General features: G+C 42.7%; 1 protein-coding gene across 3 annotated transcripts in view; it reads left to right on the forward strand.

The window, feature by feature from the left end:
- The window catches only part of c16h11orf49 (chromosome 16 C11orf49 homolog), a 340,513-nt gene extending 328,828 nt beyond the window's left edge, over positions 1-11,685 (forward strand). For all 3 annotated transcript variants that reach the window (XM_043705470.1, XM_043705472.1, XM_043705471.1), the window contains 2 exons: positions 2,681-2,744; positions 11,373-11,685. In XM_043705470.1, coding sequence (XP_043561405.1) covers positions 2,681-2,744; positions 11,373-11,526 — 218 coding nt within the window. In that variant the 3' untranslated portion in view covers positions 11,527-11,685. The remainder of the gene's footprint in view (positions 1-2,680; positions 2,745-11,372) is intronic.
- Positions 11,686-23,420: the final 11,735 nt, after the last annotated feature.

Genomic DNA, 23,420 nt, shown 5'->3' on the forward strand with positions numbered 1-23,420 from the left:
TAGGTTATTCTATTTTATGTTCTTTTTTGTTTGTGCTTCAGTCAGTAATAGAATCATAGAATCCCTACAGTGTGGAAACAGGCCCTTCAGCCCAGCATGTCCACACTGACCCTCCGAAGAGTAACCCACCCAGACCCATTCCCCTAGCCTATTACTCTACATTTCCCTTGACTAATGCCCCTAATCTACACATCCCTGCACGCTATCAGCAATTTAGCATGGCCAATTCACCTAACCTGCTCATCTTTGGATTGTGGAAGGAAACTGGAGCACCCAGAGGAAACTCACACAGATGCAGGGAGAATGTGCAAACTCCACACAGACAGACGCCTGAGGCTGGAATCAAACCCAGGTCCCTGGCGCTGTGAGGCTGCAGTGCTAACCACTGAGCCACTGTGTCACCCTTGCAAATAAATTCTATTTTGTTTAAAACTAAGTGGTTTGCCCAGCTGCATCACTCCTGGAGTATCCACGTTACACCTGCTTAAAACAATGAGCAAAGTTAGGGTCCAGGCTACTTTCTTGAAATGTTTTGAAGGGTGTCTGGCCTAGTCCATAACACCGTGCACACACCACCTGTGTACACGGGTATGAAATGAGCCATAGATCAGGGTAAGCTATGGTGCCCCGAACAGTAACGTCCATCATCCATTTATGAGTAAAGACACTTGGATGTCCATTCAATTATACCATCACTATCAGAGTCAAGATTAGAGTGGTGCTGGAAAAGCACAGCAGGTCAGGCAGCATCCGAGGAGCAGGAAAATCAACATTTTGGGCAGGAGCCCTTCTTCATTCCTGATGTAGGGCTCCTGCCTGAAACGTTGATTTTCCTGTTGCTGGGATGCTGCCTGACCTGCTATGCTTTTCCAGCACCACTCTAATCTTGACTCTAATCTCCAGCATCTGCAGTCCTCACTTTCGCCTATACTGTCACTATCTCAGGGGAGATGGACATGAGATGAAATCATCATTCGTCAAAATTATTTAATTTAAAACCATAAAATGAATTTATGTAAGTTATAATAACTACCCAATTTTATTTTAGTCTAGTACTTTGTGAAACCCTGGCTGAACTTTCCAATCACAGGATAGTTATTTTTTGCAATACAGACTGGCATTGTGCATCAGGACTCCGTGGAACAGTAGCAGTTTCTGAGGAAATTGTATAGGAAATTGAAGATTCTGATGGACATTTCTCCTGAGCCTCAAATCTTCTGAAAGTATCCATTTAAATCAGGGAATTTGGGTGTTCGACTTCAGTTAATGGTTACCCAGGCAATGTCAATCAATTAAAAATCTCATCCAGCTCCTGGGTAACTATCAAATTGATACCCAACTTATCATTTATTACTCCTACCCCCTCACCTCAACCACACATCCCCCCCAGACGTTGTACATCCTGTGATCTGACAACTTCCTTCAGATATGACTCCTCTCTGGAACCCAGCATCAGCCCTTCCCCAGGGACTGACTGGCCTCCCCTGCCAATCAAATGACACTCCCTTCTCTCCCCAGGACACAACACTAACTCACCTCCATACCTCTACTGCCAGACCTGATGCCTCAATACTCAGCTCCCCCACTACCCCCCCAATGACCTGATACCACCTAGGACCCAACAATCCCCCAGCTTCCTGCCGAGTTACATAGTCTGACTTGCTCTGTACACACAACCACTTACCCAGCACCTTTCTCACTTTGTGCCATGATACTCACTCACCTGTCAGCTTGGCATCCTATCCACTGGTAGGTACCTGGCACCCTACTTAACTGGCACCCTACTTGCCTGGTGTCCTGGACCTTACCCATCTGGCAGCATACCAGCCTGGCCCCCTTCCTGCCTTACACCCCAATCTCATATTTTCCTGATATATTTACTCTTTCACAGGAGCTATTGGACATTTAGATCATAGAAAATGACAACTACTGTCATGACAAAGAGGTCAAAGCTTGCTTTCCCCAACTATCCCTTATTATGTGGACACAGTTGGATTGAAAATGTGCATCACATCCTCAGAATTTCCTGTGAAAAAATAGGTTTGGAATGACAATCTGACCATGATTGCCACTCCTCAGAAAATCTGGCCCTGTATTTGGATTTAATTTTCTGTTGAAATGAGGACACTTGTCGTATGGGATAACATCTTCTGTGTAAAAACCGAGAGAACTGCGGATACTGTAAATCAGAACTAAAACAAGTTGCTGGAAAAGCTCAGCAAACTGGCAGCATCTGTGAAGAGAAATCAGAGTTAGTGTTTTGTGTCTGATGACCCTTTGTCAGAACTCAGCATCTTCAGAGTGACCTATAAACAAATTTTAGTCTGGAATATTGTTTTGAGATGGGTTTAGTTGAACCGTAATCCAAGAAATAATGGACTACACTCCGTGTGAAAAACTAGAATCACGCTTACCTTTAAAGCTCTATCTCCCTGAAATTGCATTTCAAGGTAATATTGTTGTCAGAAATAACTGTTCATTGGCATTTGCTAAAAATGCATTAATTTATTAGTGGTCTTAGCCAGCATTGGTTGTATCTGTAATTGCTCTGGAAAAGGTGATCCCTGAAGAAGGTGATAAATGTGAAGAAAATGTTTGGAATTTTGTCACAATTTTAATCAGTTCCTAACTTCAGATTTTTCTGAGACCTTTGTGTCTAATTTTGTTGTTGTTTTTGCAGGAATTCTTCCCAATAAGGCAGAACTTCTCATAGATTCAGACATGGACCGAGAGCTGGAGAAAGTGTATGTGAAAGAACAGTAAACACGTGATGATATGATAATTGTAGCTTTCTTGTCTGATTAACACTGATTTTCTTCTCACCTTGGAATGATTTTCCAAATGTTTGTTTGCACTTATATCAAGATCAGCTTTCCTTTTCCCTCAACTCCAGTATAAATCGAGTGATATATTTTCCATGCAAGTTGATCTCAGCTGAACTCGAAATATTTTCCAGTTTAGCTAATTATTTTGCATTGAGTGAATACTTGGCTAAACTACAGACTTGGACTTGGTGTTTGCACCTATGGGGATAATAAGTTTGTTTTCTGAAAAGTACACTTTAGCCACGGAATTTGCAAACGAACTTTGCATAATATTCAAGGACTCTGATCTAGTCATTCCCTATCTCTGTACCAAGTTTTGTTGAAACCAGGCTGTTTATAACTAATGCTTATAAACAGGGGAAAAAACTATATCTGCTTACTTTAGTGGTGGACGTAATTACAGGTTATGCTTATAATATGCATTTAATGTCAAGTATAGAATTTGAGGGATTTTATAAGATGTTCAGCCCTATGTTACATTATGGGGTTAGAGATTTACCAGATGGCTTTGTTCTTTTGAATCTTTGTAGTGCTTGCCCTAAACCTTAATGCATCCTTCAGCCCATAGCACCGAGCCTTGGAATGTGCCTATCGCGACAGCAAGTTGTGTGCTTCAACCTACAGGATGTAAAAACGGATGTATATCTTTTACCAATAACTGCTGTTTCTGCCCATACTATACATTACAGTTCTACTGTCTTCACTCTCAGCTTCCCAATGTTGCTGATGTTTTATACCCTATCAGTTTTAAAATTTGTATTTATTTCTATTTGTATTTCAATCAGTAATGTACCTTGACTCCAAGGATGCAAAACTGCCAAGTACATCAAGAAGTGATATATTTTTTAGCATTAAATGAAATAGCAGGTTCAAAATGTAGTGCTGTGCTCCACATTGACAAACTGTTGTTTACAAACATTGCTTGGCTTCAAGAGAAAGCAAGGTTCTGTGACTGCTGGAAATCAGAAATAATGATAAAGGAAAGTTTAGAAAAATTCAGCAGGTCAGGCAGCATCAGTGGAGAGAAAGCAGGAACCAGGTTCTGGTGTAAGGCCATCGACTTCAAGTGTTCATTCTGTTTCTTACCACCGATGCTGCCTGACCGGCTGAGTTTTTCCAGCTTTCTTTATTCTTATTGCTAGGTCTTCGCCTTGGACTTGGTGAATTGGAAGTTTTTCCCCTCAGAGTTAGAAAGGCATAAATTCAAGCCCAATCCAGGAACGTAATTACAAGTTGGCACGAGTGGCAAAGGGAGTGCCATATTGCATTGTTCAAGTGAAACCGAGAGCCAATTCACTCTCTGATGTGGGCAGGAATGATCTTCTGCACTATTCAAAAAGGAGCAAGGGGATTCTCTTGGTTGACTTCTCCATTCTCCATTTTGGAAACAGTGATCACAACTCCTTAAATTTTAAGATAGCAATGAACAAGGATTAGTCAGGACATTGTCATGGGCGGCACTGTGGCTCAGTGGTTAGCACTGCTGTCTCACAGCACCAAGGACTTGGGTTCAATTCCAGTCTCGGGTGACTGTCTGTGTGGAGTTTGTGTATTCTCCTCGTGTCTGCGTGGGTTTTCTCGGGGTGCTCCAGTTTCCTCCCACAATCCAAAGGTGAGCAGGTTAGGTGAATTGGCCATGCTAAATTGCCCGTAGTGTTCAGGGATGTAGAACATAGAAAAGTACAGCACAGAACCGGCCCTTTGGCCTATGATGTTGTGCCGAGGGTTAATCCTAATGTAAAGTAAAATAACCCTACCCACGCACCCTTCAATTCACTGCTGTCCATGTGCATGTCCATCAGGCGCTTAAATGTCCCTAATGACTCTGCTTCTACCACCACAGCTGGCAATGCAATCCATACATTTACAACTCTCTGTGTAACAAACCTACCTCTGACGTCTCCTCTATATCTTCCTCCTAATATCTTAAAACTATAAACCCTCGTGCCAGTCAATCCTGCCCTGGGGAAAAGTCTCTAGCTATTGACTCTATCCATGCCTCTTATTACCTTGTATACCTCGATCAGGTCACCTCTCTTCCTCCTTCTCTCCAGAGAAAAAAGTCCAAGCTACGTCAACCTCTCTTCATAAGACAAGCCCTCCAGTCCAGACAGCATCCTGGTAAACCTTCTTTGCACCCTCTCCGAAGCCACTGTATCTTTCCTATAGTAGGGCAACCGGAACTGGACACAATATTCCATGTGTGGCCTCACCAGGGACTTATAGAGCTATAACAAAACCTCACGGTTCTTAAACTTGATTCCCCCTGTAAATGAAAGCCAAAACACCATATGCTTTCTTAACAACCCTATCCACTTGGGTTGCAACTTTGAGAGATCTATGTACTTGAACACCAAGATCCCTCTTTAATCCTATATTCAGCATTCAAGTTCGACCTTCCAAAATGCATCACTTCGCATTTATCCAGGTTGAACTCCATCTGCCATTTTTTAGCCCAGCTCTGCATCCTGTCTATGTCGTGCTGCAGCCTGCAATACCTCTCAATACTATCAACAGCACCTTCAACCTTTGTGTCATCTGCAAATTTACTAACCCACCCCTCAATCTCCTCATCCAAGTCATTTATAAAAACTACAGAGAACAGAGGCCCAAGAACAGAGCCCTGCGGGCCACCACTCAACACTGACCTCCAGGCAGAATACTTTCCATCCACAATCATTCTCTGCTTTCTGTCAGCCAACAGAACCCGGGTTGCCAAACCTCCTTGTATCCCATATCTCCTGACTTTATGAATAAGCCTACCATGGGGAACCTTATCAAATGCCTTGCTGAAGTCCATATACACCACATCTATTGCTTGACCTTCATTGACCTGTCTTGTCACTTCCTTGAGGAACTCAATAAGATTAGTTAGGCACAACCTGCCCCTCACTAAGCCATGCTGAACTGCCTTTAATCACGCTATGCTTTCCAAACAGCCATAAATCATATCCCTCAGAATTCTTTCCAAAACCTTGCTGACCACAGACGTAAGACTGATTGGTCTGTAATTGCCAGGGATTTCCCTATTACCTTTCTTGAAAAGAGGAACAACATTGGCCTCCTTCCAATTCTCTGGTATGACTCCTGTGGAGAGTGAGGAAGCAAAAATCTTCACCAGCAGCTTAGCAACCTCCTTTCTCACTTCCCGGAGCAACCTAGGATAGATCTGGTCTGGCCCTGGAAACCTATCAATCTTAATGTTCGCCAAAATTTCCAGCACATCAATTTCATCAATCTTGATCTGTTCAATCAATATCCCAGCCCCTCAAAGTTCTCATTCACAACAAGGTCCCTTTCCTTAATGAAAACCGAAGCAAAGAACTCATTTAGGCCTTCTCCCATCTGCTCAGACTCCATGCACAAGTTCCCTATGCTATCCCTGATCGGCCCAACCTTCTCTCTGATCATTCTCTTATTCCTCATGTATGAGTAAAATGCCTTTGGGTTCTCCCTAATCCTTCCTGCCAAACCGTTCTCATGACCCCTCCTGGCTCTCCTCAGTCCATTTCTGAGCTCCTTTCTAGCAAGCCTGTAATCCTGTAAAAATGTGCTGAATCCTTGCTACCTCCACCTCACATAAGCTGCCTTCTTCCTTTTGACGAGAAGCTCCTCTGTCCTCGTCATCCATGGCTCCTTAATCTTACCCCTTCTTGCCTGTCTCAGAGGAACAAATTGCAACAACTACTCCTTAAACAGTCTTCACATGTCTGTTGTGCCCTTTCTATGGAACAATTGCTCCCAGTCTGTACTTCCCAACTCCTGTCTGATAGCGTCATAATTTCCTTTTCCCCAATTAAATATCTTCCCTTGGTAACTGCTCCTTTCCCTCTCCAAGGCAATGGTAAATGTGAGGCAGTTGTGGTCACTGTCACCAAAATGTTTCCCACCGCGAGATTTGACACCTGTGCTGGGTCATTGCTGAGCACCAAATCCAAAATGGCCTCCCCCCTCATCCGTTTGTCAACATACTGAGTAAAGGAACCCTCCTGAACACACCTAATAAAAACAGCTCCATCCAAACCATCTGCACTAAGGAGGTTCCAGTCGTTATTGGGAAATTTGAAGTCACCCATAACAACAACCCTGCTACATCTGCATTTTCCAGAATCTGCCGGCTTATCAGTTCTTCAATCTCTCGACTAGTCTGTAGAAAACCCCCAATGAGGTGGCTGTTCCCTTGCTGTTCCTAACTTCCACCCATTAGACAAACCTTCCTCAACAACCTTCGTTCCTGTAGCTGTGATGCACTCTCTGATTAGCAATGTGACATCCCCTTCTCTTTTTCCACCCTCCCTGTTCTTTTTAAATGTTCTAAACACTGGAACATCTAGCAACCATTCCTACGTCTGTGAAACCCACATCTCCACATCTCCATTATGGCCGCAACATCATAGTTCCAAGTACTGATCCATGTCTAAGTTCATCACTCTTATTTCAGACACTCCTTGCGTTAAAGCAGACACACTAACCGATCCTTTTGTTTCATCCCGTGAGAAACCTTCCCAATAGATTCACTGCATCCTGTCACTGCCCCATCTACAATTGTCCCCCTCTCAGATGTGTAGCTCTGATTCCCACCCCTTTGCCAAACTAGTTTAAACCCTCCTGATACACACAAGCAAATCTCTCACCCAGGACATTTGTGCCCCTCCAGTTCAAGTGCAACCCGTCCAGCTTCCCCAGAAGATATCCCAATGGTCTAGATATCTGAAGCCCTCCCTCCTGCACCTGCCTCGCAGCCACGTGTTAAGCTGCATTCGCTGACTGTTCCTCATCTCACTATCTCGTGGCACCGGTAGCAAACCTGAGAGCACTACTCTACTCGTCCTGCTCTTCAGCTTCCAACCTAGCTCACTGTAGTCACTTTTCAGATCTCAATCTCTTTCCTGGCTATGTCGTTGGTGCCAATATGTAACATGATTTCTGGCTGCTCACCCTTCCTCTTCAGAATCCTGTAAACCCAATCGGCGACATCCCAGACCCTGGCACCAGGGAGGCAACATACCTTCAGGGAGTCCTGTTCCTGACCACAAACTCTCCTGTCAATCCATTTAACTATTGAGTCCCCTACCACTAGCGCTTTTCTATTCTCCCCCCTTCCCTTCTGAGCCACAGTGCCAGACTCAGTGCCAGAGACCTGACAACTGTAGGCCGTCCCCACCAGCAGTATCCAAAATGGTATATTTATTAATGAGAGGAACAGCCACAGGGGATCCCTGCCCTATCTGTTTGTTCCTTTTCCTCCCCCTGACAGTAACCCAGCTGTCCTTATCCTGTGTCTGAGGAGTGACCACTTCCCTGTACATCCTCTCAATTTCTCCCTCAGCTTCCCGGAGTTCATCCAGTTCATCCAGCTCCAGCTCCAGGTTAGGTGTGTTAATCAGGGGAAATGTAGAGTAATAGGGTAGGGGAATGGGTCTGGGTGGGATACTCTTCAGATGGTCAGTGTGGACTTGTTGGGCCGAAGGGCCTGTTTCCGCACTGTCAGGCTTCTATGATTCTTGTGGCAAGGTACTAATTTGGGGGAGGGCAAATTATGTCAGTATTAGGCAAGAGCTCGGGAGAATTAGTTGGAGCAGCTGTCATCAGGCAAGGCCACATTTAACATGTGGGAATTGTGTAAAGATCTACTGATGAGAGTTCAGGACTGGCATGTCCCAGTAAGGAGGAAGGACAAGGATGGCACGGTAAGGCACCCTTGGATAATGAGGGAGGATATGAAAAGGAAAAAAATAATCATATAGAGTCATACAGATGTACAGCATGGAAACAGACCCTTTGGTCCAACCTGTCCATGCCGACCAGGTATCCCAACCCAATCTAGTCCCACCTGCCAGCACCCAGCCCATATCCCTCCAAACCCTTCCTATTCATATACCCATCCAAATGCCTCTTAAATGTTGCAATTGTACCAGCCTCCACCACTTCCTCTGGCAGCTCATTCCATACACGTACCACCCTCTGTGTGAAAAAGTTACCCCTTAGATCTCTTTTATATCTTTCCTCTCTCATCCTAAACCTCTGCCCTCTAGTTCTGGACTCCCTGACCCCAGGGAAAAGACTTTGTCTATTTACTCTATCCATGCCCCTCATAATTTTGTAACATCAGACAAGGCCTGTGGGGAATATAAATAAAGAAGGGAATTAGGAGAATAAGGAGGGACCATGAAATAACCATGGCAAGTAGGGCTAAAGAGAGACCCAAGGCATGCCATAGATACATTAAAAACAAAAGGCTAACTAGGGAGAGGATAGGACTACTCAAATATAAAGATAGGAACTTGTGCCTGGAGGCAGAGGATGGGTGAGATTCTAAATGAGTACTTTGCGTCGGTATTCACCCAGGTGAAGGACACGGAGAGTAGTGAGATTTCTGCAGAGCATGCTAATATGCTGGGCATTTTGAGATCAAGGAAGAAGTGTTGTTGGATCTGTTGAAGAGCATTAAGGTTGATAAGTCCCCAGGGCCCGATGGTATCTATCCAAGGTTATTGAGAGAGGGAAGAGAGGAGATTGCTGGGGCCTTGACCAAGATCTTTCTATCCCCACCAGCCACTAGAAGGGTCCCAGAGGACTGACTGATAGCTAATGTTATTCCTCTGTTCGAGAAGGGAAATAAGGATGATCCAGGAAATTACAGACCGGTGTGTGTGTCTCTTCAGTAGCTGGGAAGTTATTGGAGAGAATTCTTAAGGATAGGATTTGCACACATTTGAAAAAGCATGGCCTAATTAGGAACGGTCAACAAGGCTTTGTGTAGGGCAGGTCATTTCTTACTAACTTGTTTGAATTTTTTGAGGAGGTGATCGATGAGGGGAGAGCAGTGTAAGTTTTCGACGTAGATCGTAGTAACGTTTTCGACAAGCTCCCTCATGGTAGGCTTAGCAGAAGATTAAGATGTGTGGGATTCACGGTAGCTTAGCCGCTTGGATTCAGAATTGGCTTGACCATAGAAGGAAAAGGGTATTGGTGGAAGAGTGTTTTTCAGGCTAGAGGCCAGTGACTAGTGTATTCTGCAGGAGTCGTACTGCGACCTCTGCTGTTTGTGATTCATATAAATGACTCAGATTAAAACATAATGTTAGTATATTTACAGGTGACACAAAGATCAGTGGCATTGTGGATAGTGTAGGAGGTTGTCAAAGATACATCAGGATATAGATCAGTTGCAGATTTGGACCGAGAAATGGCAGGTGGAGTTTAATCCGGGTATGTGTGAGGTGCTACACTTTGGGAGATCAAATGTTAAGGAAAAATATACAGTTAATGGCAGGATCCTGAACAGCATTGATGTACAGAGGGAACTTGGGGTTCATATCCAACGCTCCCTGAAAGTGGCCACACAAGTAGATGGGGTGGTAAAGAAGGCATATGGCATGCTTGCCTTTATCAATTGAGGAATTGAGTACAAGTGTCAGGATGTCATATTGCAGCCTTATAAGACTTTGGTTAGGCCACACTTACAGTATTACAGTATTACAGTTGAATTCTGGTCACCTCATTCCAGGAAGGAGGTGGAGGTTTTGGAGAGGGTGCAGAAGAGGTTTATCAGGATGCTGCCTAGTTTAAAGGATATGAGCTATTAGGAGAAACTAGAAAAACTCGGGCTGTTTTCTCTGGAGTGATGGAGGCTGAGGGGAAACTTGATAGAAGTCTATAAAATTAAGAGTTCACAGATAGGGTTGACAGTCAGAATCTTTTTATCCAAAGCTAAAATGTCTAAAACTAGGGGACATGCATTTAAGGTGAGGGGGTAGTTTCAAAGGAGACATAAAGGGCAAGTTTTTTACACAGAGTTTGCGATGTACTGCCATGGGTGGTGAAGGCAAATACGATGGGACATTTAAGGGGCTTTTAGATAAATGCATGAATATGCAAAGGATGGAGGGATATGAGGAGAAAGTGAGGACTGCAGATGCTGGAGATCAGAGCTGAAAATGTGTTGCTGGAAAAGCGCAGCAGGTCAGGCAGCATCCAAGGAACAGGAGAATCGACGTTTCGGGCATAAGCCGTTCTTCAGGAGGGATATGAACCAAGGGCAGGCAGAAAGGATTTGTTAAATGTGGTGTCATGTTCGGCACAACATCGTGGACTGGAGGGCCCATTCCTGTGCTATACTGTTCCATGTTTGATGTTCTAAAAGTTGATAAAATGTGATGTAACATGGTTGCCTGTAATTCCCCATGCATTTAAGCCTATGAGAGAAATCTAAAGGTGATTGCAGGTTTTGCAGTGCTGATCGTCTTGTTAAATCTGCAACGGAACAGTGTGACATGCCTTATGCGTAGGTATTCAATTGCTGGATTAATAATTGCCTTAATTCACCACATTTTAATAATTTTCAATGAGAACAATTTGGTGATTTCATCTTACAATCAAAGTATGGAAATAAAACTTGTCAGACCCCACTCATGTAACTCTTCATGGTTCAACTTTATGCCCCATACCTGGGCTGGACAGGCAAGATACAGGGATCAGTAAAGATATTTTTCACAGGATATTTTATTGCAAATGTTTAATCTCTGTGTTTATGTCTGTTGGTAGGATTGAACACATGCTCAGTAATCAAACCTCCAATGCTCCTACACAGAAGGAACCACCCAAAAAAGTTAGTCATCGCAAGACTCTCACTCAGCGCAAGAAAGTGGACATTGAGAGTGATGGCTCAACTGAAGAAACTGATTCCTCTGAAAATTAACTCACCATCTCTGGTCGATATTAAGTCCTATGGTCAAAAGGTTATCTTTAGCCTTTCTCTTATTTGTTAAAATGTTTGAAGAGTTAGCGATGTTTGAGAAGATTTGTAGTTCAGGTTGATGATAAGTCTATAAGTTAGCTCGTTGAGCTTGAAGGTTTGTTTTCAGACGTTTCGTCATCATACTAGATAACATCATCAGGGAGAGTTTCCAGTGAAGCACTGATGGTATGTCCCACCTCTTTATACCACCAGCTCTTCACAGAGACTTTCACTGATGATGTTACCTAGTATGATGACGAAATGTCTGAAAACAAGCCTTCAAACTCAGTGAGCTAACTTACAGACTTATGTTTGAAGAGTCTTTCAGAGTTGCCATCATTTCATCTCAATTAAGATCTTGTGTTGAACTCAAATTAAAGTATTAAGATGAAAATTATCTATTCTGCAGCTTGTAATAAACTGATTTAGAGTTTTCTCAACAGGGTTCCAATTGGGAGTACAACTGCATCACAGAAATTGCCCAGAAGAAAATACTGTTTAATGAATCCTTCAGGTTGGCTTGTTTGGGAAATTGGTCATGATAATTTAGTTGTGTGATAATGCAATTTGTAGTATTTATAAAAAAGGTGGCATTCATCAGGACAGGTGCAAGAATGCCACATTTCGCAGGGAGCATTTATACTGCAAGAGGAAAAGCTGCTGATTGGTTGGTAAATCAATTTTGATTGGTAAAGCATTGTCATAGAGAATGCGCAAGACAACTATTGCCTCCCACATTTTTTTTTAGGTTTTTGCTTTAGCTTCCAAGGGATTCATTTTCTCATGGAGTATAAACTGTTGCTCTCTTTGAAATGGGGCATTTCAGTGGCCACCGTGAGGAGTGCAAGATGAAAAGCATCACTGCACTGCCTTTTCTCAGCAGTACTCCAGTCATGGTATTTCTTGGCTGAATGTAAAACTCATATTCTAAATATATATGCTAATCACAATCTATCTCGAAACAGAACTCAATTCAAAATGCCTCTGAGTACAGTAATAATACAGATCGATTGGACACTGTCTTACAGTCAAGGTACATTGTTGAAATCTCAATAAATTCTACTACTGTACTAATACAGCCAGCCTGTCAGATGGTGCTATCATTGGTTTTGGCAGTGATACTCTCCACAGTTGAATAAATTGCATGTTAAAAAAAAGTTATCTGGTGAAATGTGTAAGGATCCCTGATTGCAAGCAGTAATTATCACCCACAGATGCCAAAAATTGAACAGGTAGTGTTTAAAAACTGGAACATGTATTATCTGATGTCTACATAAACAAACTAACTGTTTCGCAAGTCTTACATGGTTCAAGTTCAATTTTGAAAACAAAAAGGCAAATGTATCTTTAGTTAAGCTTATGCTGCTCACTGTTGTGCTCTTCGTCAAATGTTGTGAAAAGAGTGTGGAAATTTCACATGGGTCATGCCAGTTGGCTGGAGAAATAAATTGGTCCCAGTGTACCGGGCTTGAAAAAGTCTACAGAGAAACAGAGGGGCATTCCTGGGAAGGTTTTGGTACAATACAAACCAAGTACATGTCCCTAAATGGCAAAAGCTGCACCCACGCACTTCATTCTGCATTCAAGATCAAATTGAGTTAGGACACAGCCTCACGTTAAAAGAAAAGGCTTACAGAAATCCAAGAAAAGCAGAAATTCAGCCTTTTGGGAGAGCTATAACATTAATAAAGGACTCACACAAAAAATATGTTGCGAAAGGGAGTACCAACAGAAACATGCAAAGATTTAAAAGCCAACATACAGAAAGATGTTTTTATAATTATGTTAAGAGAAGGTGATTGGTAGGAGGGGGAATTGTGGGCTATTAGAAACAGATGTAGGTGATAGTACACGGAATAGTAAAGATACAATACAAAAAATTGACAGATTCATTAAATTAAACTTGTATTCATAGTGTAAGAAGAGCTATATATGGGAAGCCAAAAATATGACAGTAGGAGAAACCCTATTTGAGGGGCATGATATCCACGTGACCTGATTTTTGGACACAGCCTACAATTGGAATTGTGCACCCTTCAGAGTATTGTGGGTAAGGCTCAAAATTTGTCTGCCTGCCTCATCTGAATGTTTTTTGTTCCATTTCACCAGCTCGGTTTTCTCTATCTCCATACTGCCAGTGAACTCTTTGTAGTGCAGGAGGCCTGGACAGTATTGCTGCATACCAAGGGTGACCTTACAGAAGTGCCTTACAAAAGTGATGTGGTGGTAAGTCTTGCAACAGCAGGGAGAGGGATCCAAACTGATGCAAGTACTATAATTGTAAGTGGGCCAGACAGAAACTATGGTCCCCTCGATCCTCAAGCATCACCCTCAAGAGGGAATAGAAACAGATGACCATGGAGGCTAAATCCCACAGCCTGGATTGGAAGGTTGACACCGTGGCTCAGTGGTTAGCACTGCTGCCTCACAGCACTAGGGAAACAACAAAGGCTGGAGATCACAATGGGTCAGTTAGCATCCATGGTGAGACATAAGCTAACATTTCGAGTCTAGATGACTTTTCATCAGAACTTCAGTTCTAGTGAAGAATCATCTCGATTTGAAATGTTAGCTTGCTCTCTCTCCAGCATTATATATGAACAAACTGGACAGTTAATGTGCTGCCTCTTTGGAACATGTATATAGAATGTGAAAGGTTAAAAAAAGACATAGCCCTGATATATTTCTATCCAAATAATCATCCAACGTCCTCTTGAATGCCTCAGCTGAACTTGCCTCCACCACACCAGGCAATGCATTCTATATCCTAAGTAAAATAGTCAAGATGCCAGAGAAACAGGGAGCTACCATGCCATAGAGAGACACAACTCCATGGTGAATTTAACCAGAGAGTTACCATGCCTCAGGCAAGGCACAAGATAGGGAAGGTAGGGTCTTTATGCTAATGACTTGCTGTGTGAAAAAGGTTTTTTCTCACATCACCCTTGATTCCTTTGCACATCACTTTAAATCGACACCTACACATTCTGGTTCATTTCATGAGCAGTAACAGCTTCTCCCTATCTACTCTATCCAGCCTCCTCATGATTTTGAAAAAGTCTATCAAATCTCGCCTCGGCCTTCCTCTCTCCTAACAGAACAGTCCCAACTTTTTCAGTAATCCTCATAGCAGAAGTTCCTCATTCTTTGAACCATTCTTGTAAATCACATTCTCATACTCTGTCCTGCTGTCATTCCAGTGCTGGAACCCTCCGTAAGCCATGTTATAACTCATTGTACAGCTTCCCTTTAAGAAAGACAGCCTGCCTTTAAGAAAAACAGGGTTCCTGCTGCAGCATATGCTGTCAATACAAAGCTTTGCAGCTCCCCGCTGAGCCCTGACTCTTGGCAAAAGCACAGAGAACACTAACAACGCAGAACCCACTCATGCTCACAAAATGGTGTGGGATCAGCTAACGCAAACCTCAAAGAAAGACTGGCCACCAATAGTGAGAAATTGGGGCAGATTAACTTTCAGCCTAAAATTTATCATTAAAACAAGCTCAAAAAAAGAATGCAAATATATAAATGGAATAGTGCAGCAAAAGCAATAACAGTGCAAAATGTTCTAAAACATACAACTGGCAAAAATCAGCTTCACATTACAAATTAAATGCTACTTAGCAATTTCAAATCAAACCCCCAAAACATGGAATTAGATATGATGTTAGAAGTTGACAAAAGAATGTATAATGATTAATTTGGATACAGCAACACAAATAAGGTCATATGAGGTTGTAATCAGAAGTCAATGCCAGGTTATAGTCCCAACACGTTTATTTGAAATCACAAGCTTTTGGAGCTTTGAAAGCTAGTGATTTTCAACTAAACCTATTGGACTGTAACCTGGCATTGTGTGTATTCTGATTTTGTCCAGCCCAGTCCACCAGCACCTCCACATTATATGTGAGGATATAGCATAGGGTTAAATTGCAACAACATTCGATAACTTGGAGCAAATACCCCAATGAAGAAAATGCACTGATATCACATTTGAAGTGCACCACGATCCTGTTGCCCAGTGCTTCGAAGAGACACTTCAAGGTTCAGCATGACATTGGAGTTGGAATAGTTGCATCAGAATCTGTTTTAAAGATTGACTTCCTCAGAGTACCGCCAGATTGGAACTGATAAACACAACACTGCAGTGACTTATGCAAATGATTACGGCTTGCACTGTGGGAAAAGTACAAACTGAGCATGGTCGACTGAACATAATTGTAGTCATAAAGAGAATTGGTTAGTTAATGAAACACATTAGAATGTACACCCTTCAAGATGCACGTGTACACTGCAAATGTACACTGCTGATGTAAAGTATCTCAGTGAACTATTCAAAGGCAAAGAGGGTGATATCCTGGCTAATATTTATCTCTCAATAGAAAACAATTGTTATCTTTAATTTCTGTTTTTGAAATGTTGCTGTGTGCAATTTGACTGTTGCTTTGCTTACATAAGAATAGGAGAATGTGATGATTGATGAAGGGCTTATGCCCAAAACATCAATTCTCCTGCTCCCCGGATGCTGCCTGACCTGCTCTGCTCTTCCAGCACCATACTTTCGATTCTAACATAAGAGTAGTGTTTAGGCTAACTACACCGAAACATATTTCCAAGTGAGAATATTGAGTGGCTTGGAAGGGAACTTGTTCTCCTATATTTGCTGCCCTTGTCATTCTGGGGTGGTAGTGATTATGAGTCTGGAAGGTGCTGTCTTAGGATTGAGCGTCAGTGGTGTAGGGACTGAATGTTTATGAAAATGGTGCCAATCAAGTGGCTGCTTTGTCTTGGATGGTGTCAAACGTCTTAGCTGTTATTGCAGCTGCATTCATCCAGACATATTCTATTACACGAATAATGTGTGCCTTGCCTATGATGGTCAGTTTTCAGGTGATTAACTCACTGCAGCATTCCTGGCTTCTGACCTGCTCTCATAGCCACTACATTTATATGGCTAGGCCAGTTCAGTTTCTGGCTATTGTTAACCCCCAGGATTTTGTCTCTTTTTGGAGATGGTCATTGCCTGCCATTTGTGTCAAGCAATGTTACTTGCCACTTTTAAACCAAAGCCTGGAAACTGTTCGTGTCTTGTTATGTTTGAATATGGACTGTTTCAGTATCTGAGGAGTCAAGAATGATACTGAACATTGTGAAATGAGCAGTGAGGATCTCCACTTCTGACCTTGTGACGGAGTAGCTGAAGGTGGTTGCACCGTGGACACTATCCTGATTAACTCCAGCAGAGATGCCCTGGAGCTGGGGTGACTGACTTCCTACAACCACAACCATCTTCCTTTGTGCTAGATATGACTCCAACCGGCAGAGAGTTTTCCCCCCAATTCCCATTGATTCTAGTTTTGCAAGATGCCACACTCAGTCAAATGCATCATTCTCACCTCACCTCTGGAATTCAGCTCTTTTGTCAATGTTTGAACCTCGGCTGTAATGAGGTCATTAATATTTGTTCCATCACAGCATGGTCAGTATACCCACAATACATGGACAGCAACAGTTCAAGAAGGCAGGTCATCAGCATCTTAAGGACAACTGGGGACAGGCAATAAATGCTGAACCAGCTGGCAATGTCAACATCCCACAAGTGAATATCAAAAAAAAAAGGCTTTAACAGTAATTCTTTAGTTAAGAAGCACTAGGAGATGCCCCGGGGATGTATTGGGTGCTTTATAAATACACATTATTTTGCCTGAATATAATTTGTGCTTGCAGCTGTTTAGAAGGATAATTTCTGACAACTGTCAGGGAAAAAAAATGACTCTTCCCTCATCTTAATGAGCATTTTCAAATAAAAACTAATTTTGAAACCTCTAATTTGTTCCTGTGATTAACTGATTAACTGGTATCATTAAAATGTTTACAATTTTTCAGATAACAAGTGACTCAGCTCCATTTCCCAACAGTCAGAAGAATTCTGCACATGTCCCTCAACAGTTATTGACCTGTACCTGAAATGTCACAACTGCCCACTCACCTTCCATAATTCTGACAGACACCAGGGCTCCTTATGCTGAAGCAAAGGACTTGCCAGGGTTCCAATGCAGGCATCCCCATTGCAAAATAATGACAGCCTTGGACTATTTTCCAGGGATTTCCCCAAGTACAGCTAAATCCCATGCCTTCATCACATTGGATCGCATCCAGCAGTCTACCTCCAAACAGTGAACTTTTAAGTTTACTCAGAGTTGGAGTTTAAATAAATGTTTTTAGGGAAAATGTAAAATATATACTAATCACTGAGTTACAGTTAACATTTGCAATTACAAGAAAAAAAGAGACATTGCAGAAAACCAATCAATTCAAAATGAATTTGATTAAGGCAGTGATAAATCAAGGCAAACTCAATAACTCATTGGATATTGCATCAAGTTTATTAAAATTAGTTCAACTTATCATATGTAAATATTCTTGATGGATGGTTCAATACAAATTGTGCATACTCATATATTACTGATAATTCCAATCCTATTAAAATTTTAGGTTTTATCCTCTTAATAATCATTATGCTGGGTAATTAAAACTGTTCATCTTGATCTGAATGCAATTGTAGGCACTAGCTATTATTTATATATTTATAGATTTAAACAAATCACAATGTTCTGATATTCCATGACTTTACATATTGCTTTTTCTTCATTTATAGAGTCATAGAGATGCACTGCATGGAAACAGACCCTTCGGTCCAACTTGTCCATGCTGACCAGATATGCTAAATTAATCTAGTCCCATTTGCCAGCACCTGGCCACATCCCTCTAAACATTTCCTATTCACATATTCACCTATTCACAAATGCCTTTTAAATGTTGTAATTGTAGTAACCTCCACCACTTCCTCTAGCAGCTCATTCCATACACGTACCACCCTCTGTGTGAAAACGTTGCCCCTTAGGTCCCTTTTAAATCTTTCCCCCCTCACCCTAAACCTATGTCCTCTAGTTTTGGACTCCCCTACCACGGGAAAGAAATCTTGACTATTTCATGAGATGTGGGCATCTTTGATAAGTTCAGCATCTGTAACCCATCTCTAATCTGTTTCAGAAGGTACTTAAGATTGGATGTAACTAATTATCCTTCCTTAAAGGAAATCCTAGAACTAGATGGGGTTGTACAATTATTGAGCCTAGCTTTACATTTCACATTTACCAACTTATTTTCATAAAATCCCTACAATGTGGAAGCAGGCCATTCGACCCATCGAGTCTACACCAACCCTCCAAAAAGTATCCCACCCAGACCCACTCCCCTACATTTCCTATGGCTAGCCTACACAACCCTGGAGACTATGGGCAGTTTAGCTATGGCCAAGCCACCTAACCTGCACTTCTTTGGACTGTACAGAAACAGAGAAAATGTGCAAAGTCCACACATACAGTCACCCGAGGCTGGAATCAAACCTGGGTCCCTAGCGCTGTGAGGCAGTGCTAACCACTGTACCACCATGTGGATTTGAGCCCCTGTCCTCAAAACATCAACATGGAGGCCTCAAGATTATCAGTCCAGTGAGATTTACTACCAAACCATTGTCTCCTCCACATTGGCCATTGCAACATTACTGGTTGGGGAGTGGGTCTGGGTGGGATGCTTTTTGGAAGGTTGGTGTGGACTCAATGGGTCAAATGGCCTGCTTCTCACTGTAGGGATTTTATGAAAATAAGTTGATTAATGTGAAATGTAAAGCTAGCCTCAGTAATTGTATAGCCCCATATGGTTCTAGAATGTTTTTTAGGGAAGGATAATTAGGTCCCTCCAACTCTGGTTTTGCTTTTCTGGATCCTGGCACCTGGAAATGAGTCAAAGACTGATGATAAAGGGGAAATACAGTGATGAAGACTGCAGTGATCTATATATTGATATGCATGTGTAAAAGACAAAATAAATTACTAAAAATTGATTTTCACTCTTCACCTTTCCCTAAAAATTGTTCATAGAATCAGAGAGGGCTACAACACAGGAAAAGGCTCTTCAGCCCATTGAATCTGCACTATCAAAAACAACCACCTAACTATTCTAATCCCATTTTCTAACCCCATAGTCTTGCGCACCTTGGCATGGCACATGTACTCTAAATACTCCTGAAATGTAATGAGGGTTTCTGCCTCCATCACCCTTACAGGCAGTGAGCTGCAGATTCCCGCCAGATGTTTCATCGCATGACAACATATTTCCTCACATCTCCTCAAAGCGTCCCCCCCTTTATGCTCCCTGGTCATTGATGCCCCACCAAGGGGAAATCTTCCTTCCTGCCTGTGCTATCTATATCCTTCATGATTTGGAGATGTTGATGTTGGACTGTATAAAATTATGAGGAGTGTACAAAGTTAAAAATCGCATAACACCAGGTTATAGTCCAAAGGGTTTATTTGGAAGCACTAGCTTTCAAAGCGCTGCTCCTTCATCAACCACCTGATGAAGGAAGAGTGCTCCAAAAACTAGTCCTTCCAAAAAAAACCTGTTGATCTATAACCTGGTGTTGTGTGATTTTTAACCTTGTACACCCCTCATAATTTTATACATCTCAATGCCCCCTCAGTCTCCTCTGCTCCAAGGAAAACAACCCTAATCTCTCTTCATAATAAAAGTCTGCAGTCCAGAGCCTCACATATGCTCATATGTTACTGCTAATGTTCATCTGACCAGTCAGTACAAGCGCAGGTTTGCACCATGTCTCCAACACGTTCCCTCAACAAATAGGTGATTTGAAGGGCTTGGACAGACAGAGCATATGTGAGATTTACTAATTTACTCTCTGTGGACTGCAGGTTGGTAGATGGAGCAGACACCTCTCCCTGTGGTGTGTCAGACAGTCTCTCCCTTTGGTAGACACAGTCTCGATCCTGCACAGGTTCTTTGGTCTGGTTGTGGGATAGCATGCAGTGCTGTGATAACCTCCCTGAGGAATTGGATGCAGTGATTCTAAGCTCCACTTAGATTGGAAAGGAAACAGACAGCCATGCAGCTGAAGTAGGATCATTTTGCCCAGACCCTGGGCATTTGCCTCATTATTGAGAGCAGCACATGGCTTATGTGGAGCCCCAATAGAGTTTTAACCTGATGGTGTGTGGGGTGGAATCTTGGGAAGAAAAGCTTTTCTTAGCATGGACTGGGAAGGTGGTGGCAGAGTGGTGATATCACTGGATTACTAATCTATTCAATCCCGGGCTATAAGGAGCATGGCTTCCAATCCTACCACTGCAGATGCTGACATTTATATTTACTTAAACTCTGCAATAAAATTATAGCCGTTGTCAATCATCCTTAAGAAGGAAATACCACTGGTTCCCACCTTGGCAATGTTTTCTACAACCTCTTGGGGAGAAGGTACAGAAGCCTGAACACACACACCAGCCGCTTTTATAACAGTTTCTACCCTACTGTTGTTAGGATACTGAATGGACTCACAAACTCTTAACAGTCACCTGTACCTGTGTTTTTGTTTTTGCCGCTGTTTACCTATTATTTACTTATCTATGCTACTTAACTCTGTGATCTGCCTGTATTGCTCGCAAGACAAAGCTTTTCACTGTGCCTCGGTACACGTGACAATAAATTCAATTCATTAAATTAATTCAATGGTTCACTAGACAATCTGCCCCATTTACCTGGACTAGCCTAGATGTGACAGCAGGTCCACAGAAATGTGGATCATTGCTTCTTAACTGCCTTGTGTAATAAATGCTGAGCGAGCCAGCGAAGCCCACGTTCTATGAATGTTTTTTTAAAAAAGCGGAAGAGTATTGCTCCAGTCAGGCCAGGGCCAGATGTTTCAATGTCAGTGAGTAGATTTCTCTCTGGGCTTCTGAATCCCACAGAGTCAATAAGTGTGGTGCTGGAAAAGCACAGCGGGTCAGGCAGCATCCAAGGAACAAGAGAACAAGGAACAAGGGCTTATGCTCGAAACGTCGACTCTCTTGCTCCACGTTGCTGCCTGACCTGCTGTCCTTTTCCAGCGCCACACACTCGAGTCTGATCTCCAGCATCTGCAGTCCTCACTTTCTCCATTCTGAATCCCACAGTCAGGCTGGAATATATTTTGGAAAGGGCTCAGTGTATGGGGAAGACTCAATCTTCTTTATTTTCCCTGGGGACATGTGTGGACCTGCTGAACAATTGAGGACAGTGGAAGCTGGAGGGCCAAGCAGTGCTTTTTCAGCTGGAAGGGAGCAATGGGTAACATTGGAGGATGAGTGAGGAAAGAAGCACTCTATAATGGAAGTATCATCTCCCTAACTTAGAGTACGGCTTTTGCAGCTAGGTCTGGGGCCTGACGGTGTTGTTTGGGTGGCTGATGGGAGGGGGTTGGAAGGGATGGAGGGAGTGTGAGAGAAGACTCCCTTCATAGGATGACCTGTCATTGCTGCAGTGTCCACACAGAAAGGATGAGGCTATAGGCCCACATGCTTGAAACTCTGGGACACCAGAGTCTACCACAGGGAAACTACCAACACACCGCTCCTCCCCTGGGCAGGGAAAGCCAGAGGCTGATTGGAAAATTCGCCTTTCTTTGGCCTTAAATAAACCATGTCCACGTTCTCCACCATGACAGAGCCTGGGGTCAGACCTCTGTTGGCCAACATCTCTCCTCACCCCACCAGGAAACACCATGAAGAACACAGTTGAGGAATTCCTCTGTGTGCAAAGATAGGGATAGCTTTTGTTCACCTCTCTGTGGCAGTTCCTTGTATTGAATATTATGTTGACGTACCCTGGGATTGTAAGGAGACAGAGAGGGACACCAATCCACAGAAATGCAGGGAAGCAACCCTCCATCAAGGAAGCAGGTTGGAGATGATCCAGCCAGACAATACATTGACAGATTGTGAAGTAACACAATTCTAGCCACACAGTGTGAGACACTGGGGGATTTCAGTACCTTGTGTATTCAGGTGCAGATGGTGGTTAAATCCAGCTAAAATGGGAGCGTGTTAGAAAGTCATCTTCAACATTTACTTTTGATTCAAGTTTTTGTCAGCTTGCAGCAATCTTTTGGGAGACATTAGGTTGCCTGTTAGCACATCGAATTATTTGAGTCCACAATATTTCAAGAACCTTTTGGAATTTCATCTTGGCTTCCTGAATTTCACGATTGAAAGAACAGAACAGAACATAATGGCGATTAAATCGAAATCATGGAAATTCTGCAATAACTCCTTCCTCACTTTTGCTTCCTTATCCACTAATGGAAAGAGTGCTAACTTTTCCTGAGTATGTATGGAGGGTAAAGGTAAGCAGATTACAGGCTATGGTGAAGAGTGATACGTTAGGGTAGGCTTGACAAGACAGAGTTGTGGAATAGCTATCAGGTTTATTGCATAACGCATAGAGTCATAGAGATGTATAGCATGGAAACAGACCCTTCGGTCCAACCCGTCCATGCCGACCAGATATCCCAACCCAACCTAGTCCCACCTGCCAGCACCCGGCCCATATCCCTTCAAACTCTTCCTATTCATATACCCATCCAAATGCTTCTTAACTTTTGCAATTGTACCAGCCTCCATCACATCCTCTGGCAGCTCATTCCATACACGTACCACCCTCTGAATGAAATCGTTGTCCTTTAGGTCTCTTTTATATCTTTCCCCTCTCACCCTAAACCTATGCCCTCTAATACTGGACTCCCCAACCTCAGGGTAAAGACTTTGCCTATTTATCCTGACCATGCCCCTCATAATTTTGTAAATCTCTATAAGGTCATCCCTCAGCCTCCGACACTCCAGGGAAAACAGCCCCAGCCTGTTCAGTCTCTCCCTGTAGCTCAGATCCTCCAACCCTGGCAACATCCTTGTAAATCTTTTCTGAACCCTTTCAAGTTTCACAACATCTTTCCGATTGGAAGGAGA

The sequence above is a fragment of the Chiloscyllium plagiosum genome, chromosome 16, assembly GCF_004010195.1.
Source record: "Chiloscyllium plagiosum isolate BGI_BamShark_2017 chromosome 16, ASM401019v2, whole genome shotgun sequence".
NCBI lineage: Eukaryota > Metazoa > Chordata > Chondrichthyes > Orectolobiformes > Hemiscylliidae > Chiloscyllium > Chiloscyllium plagiosum.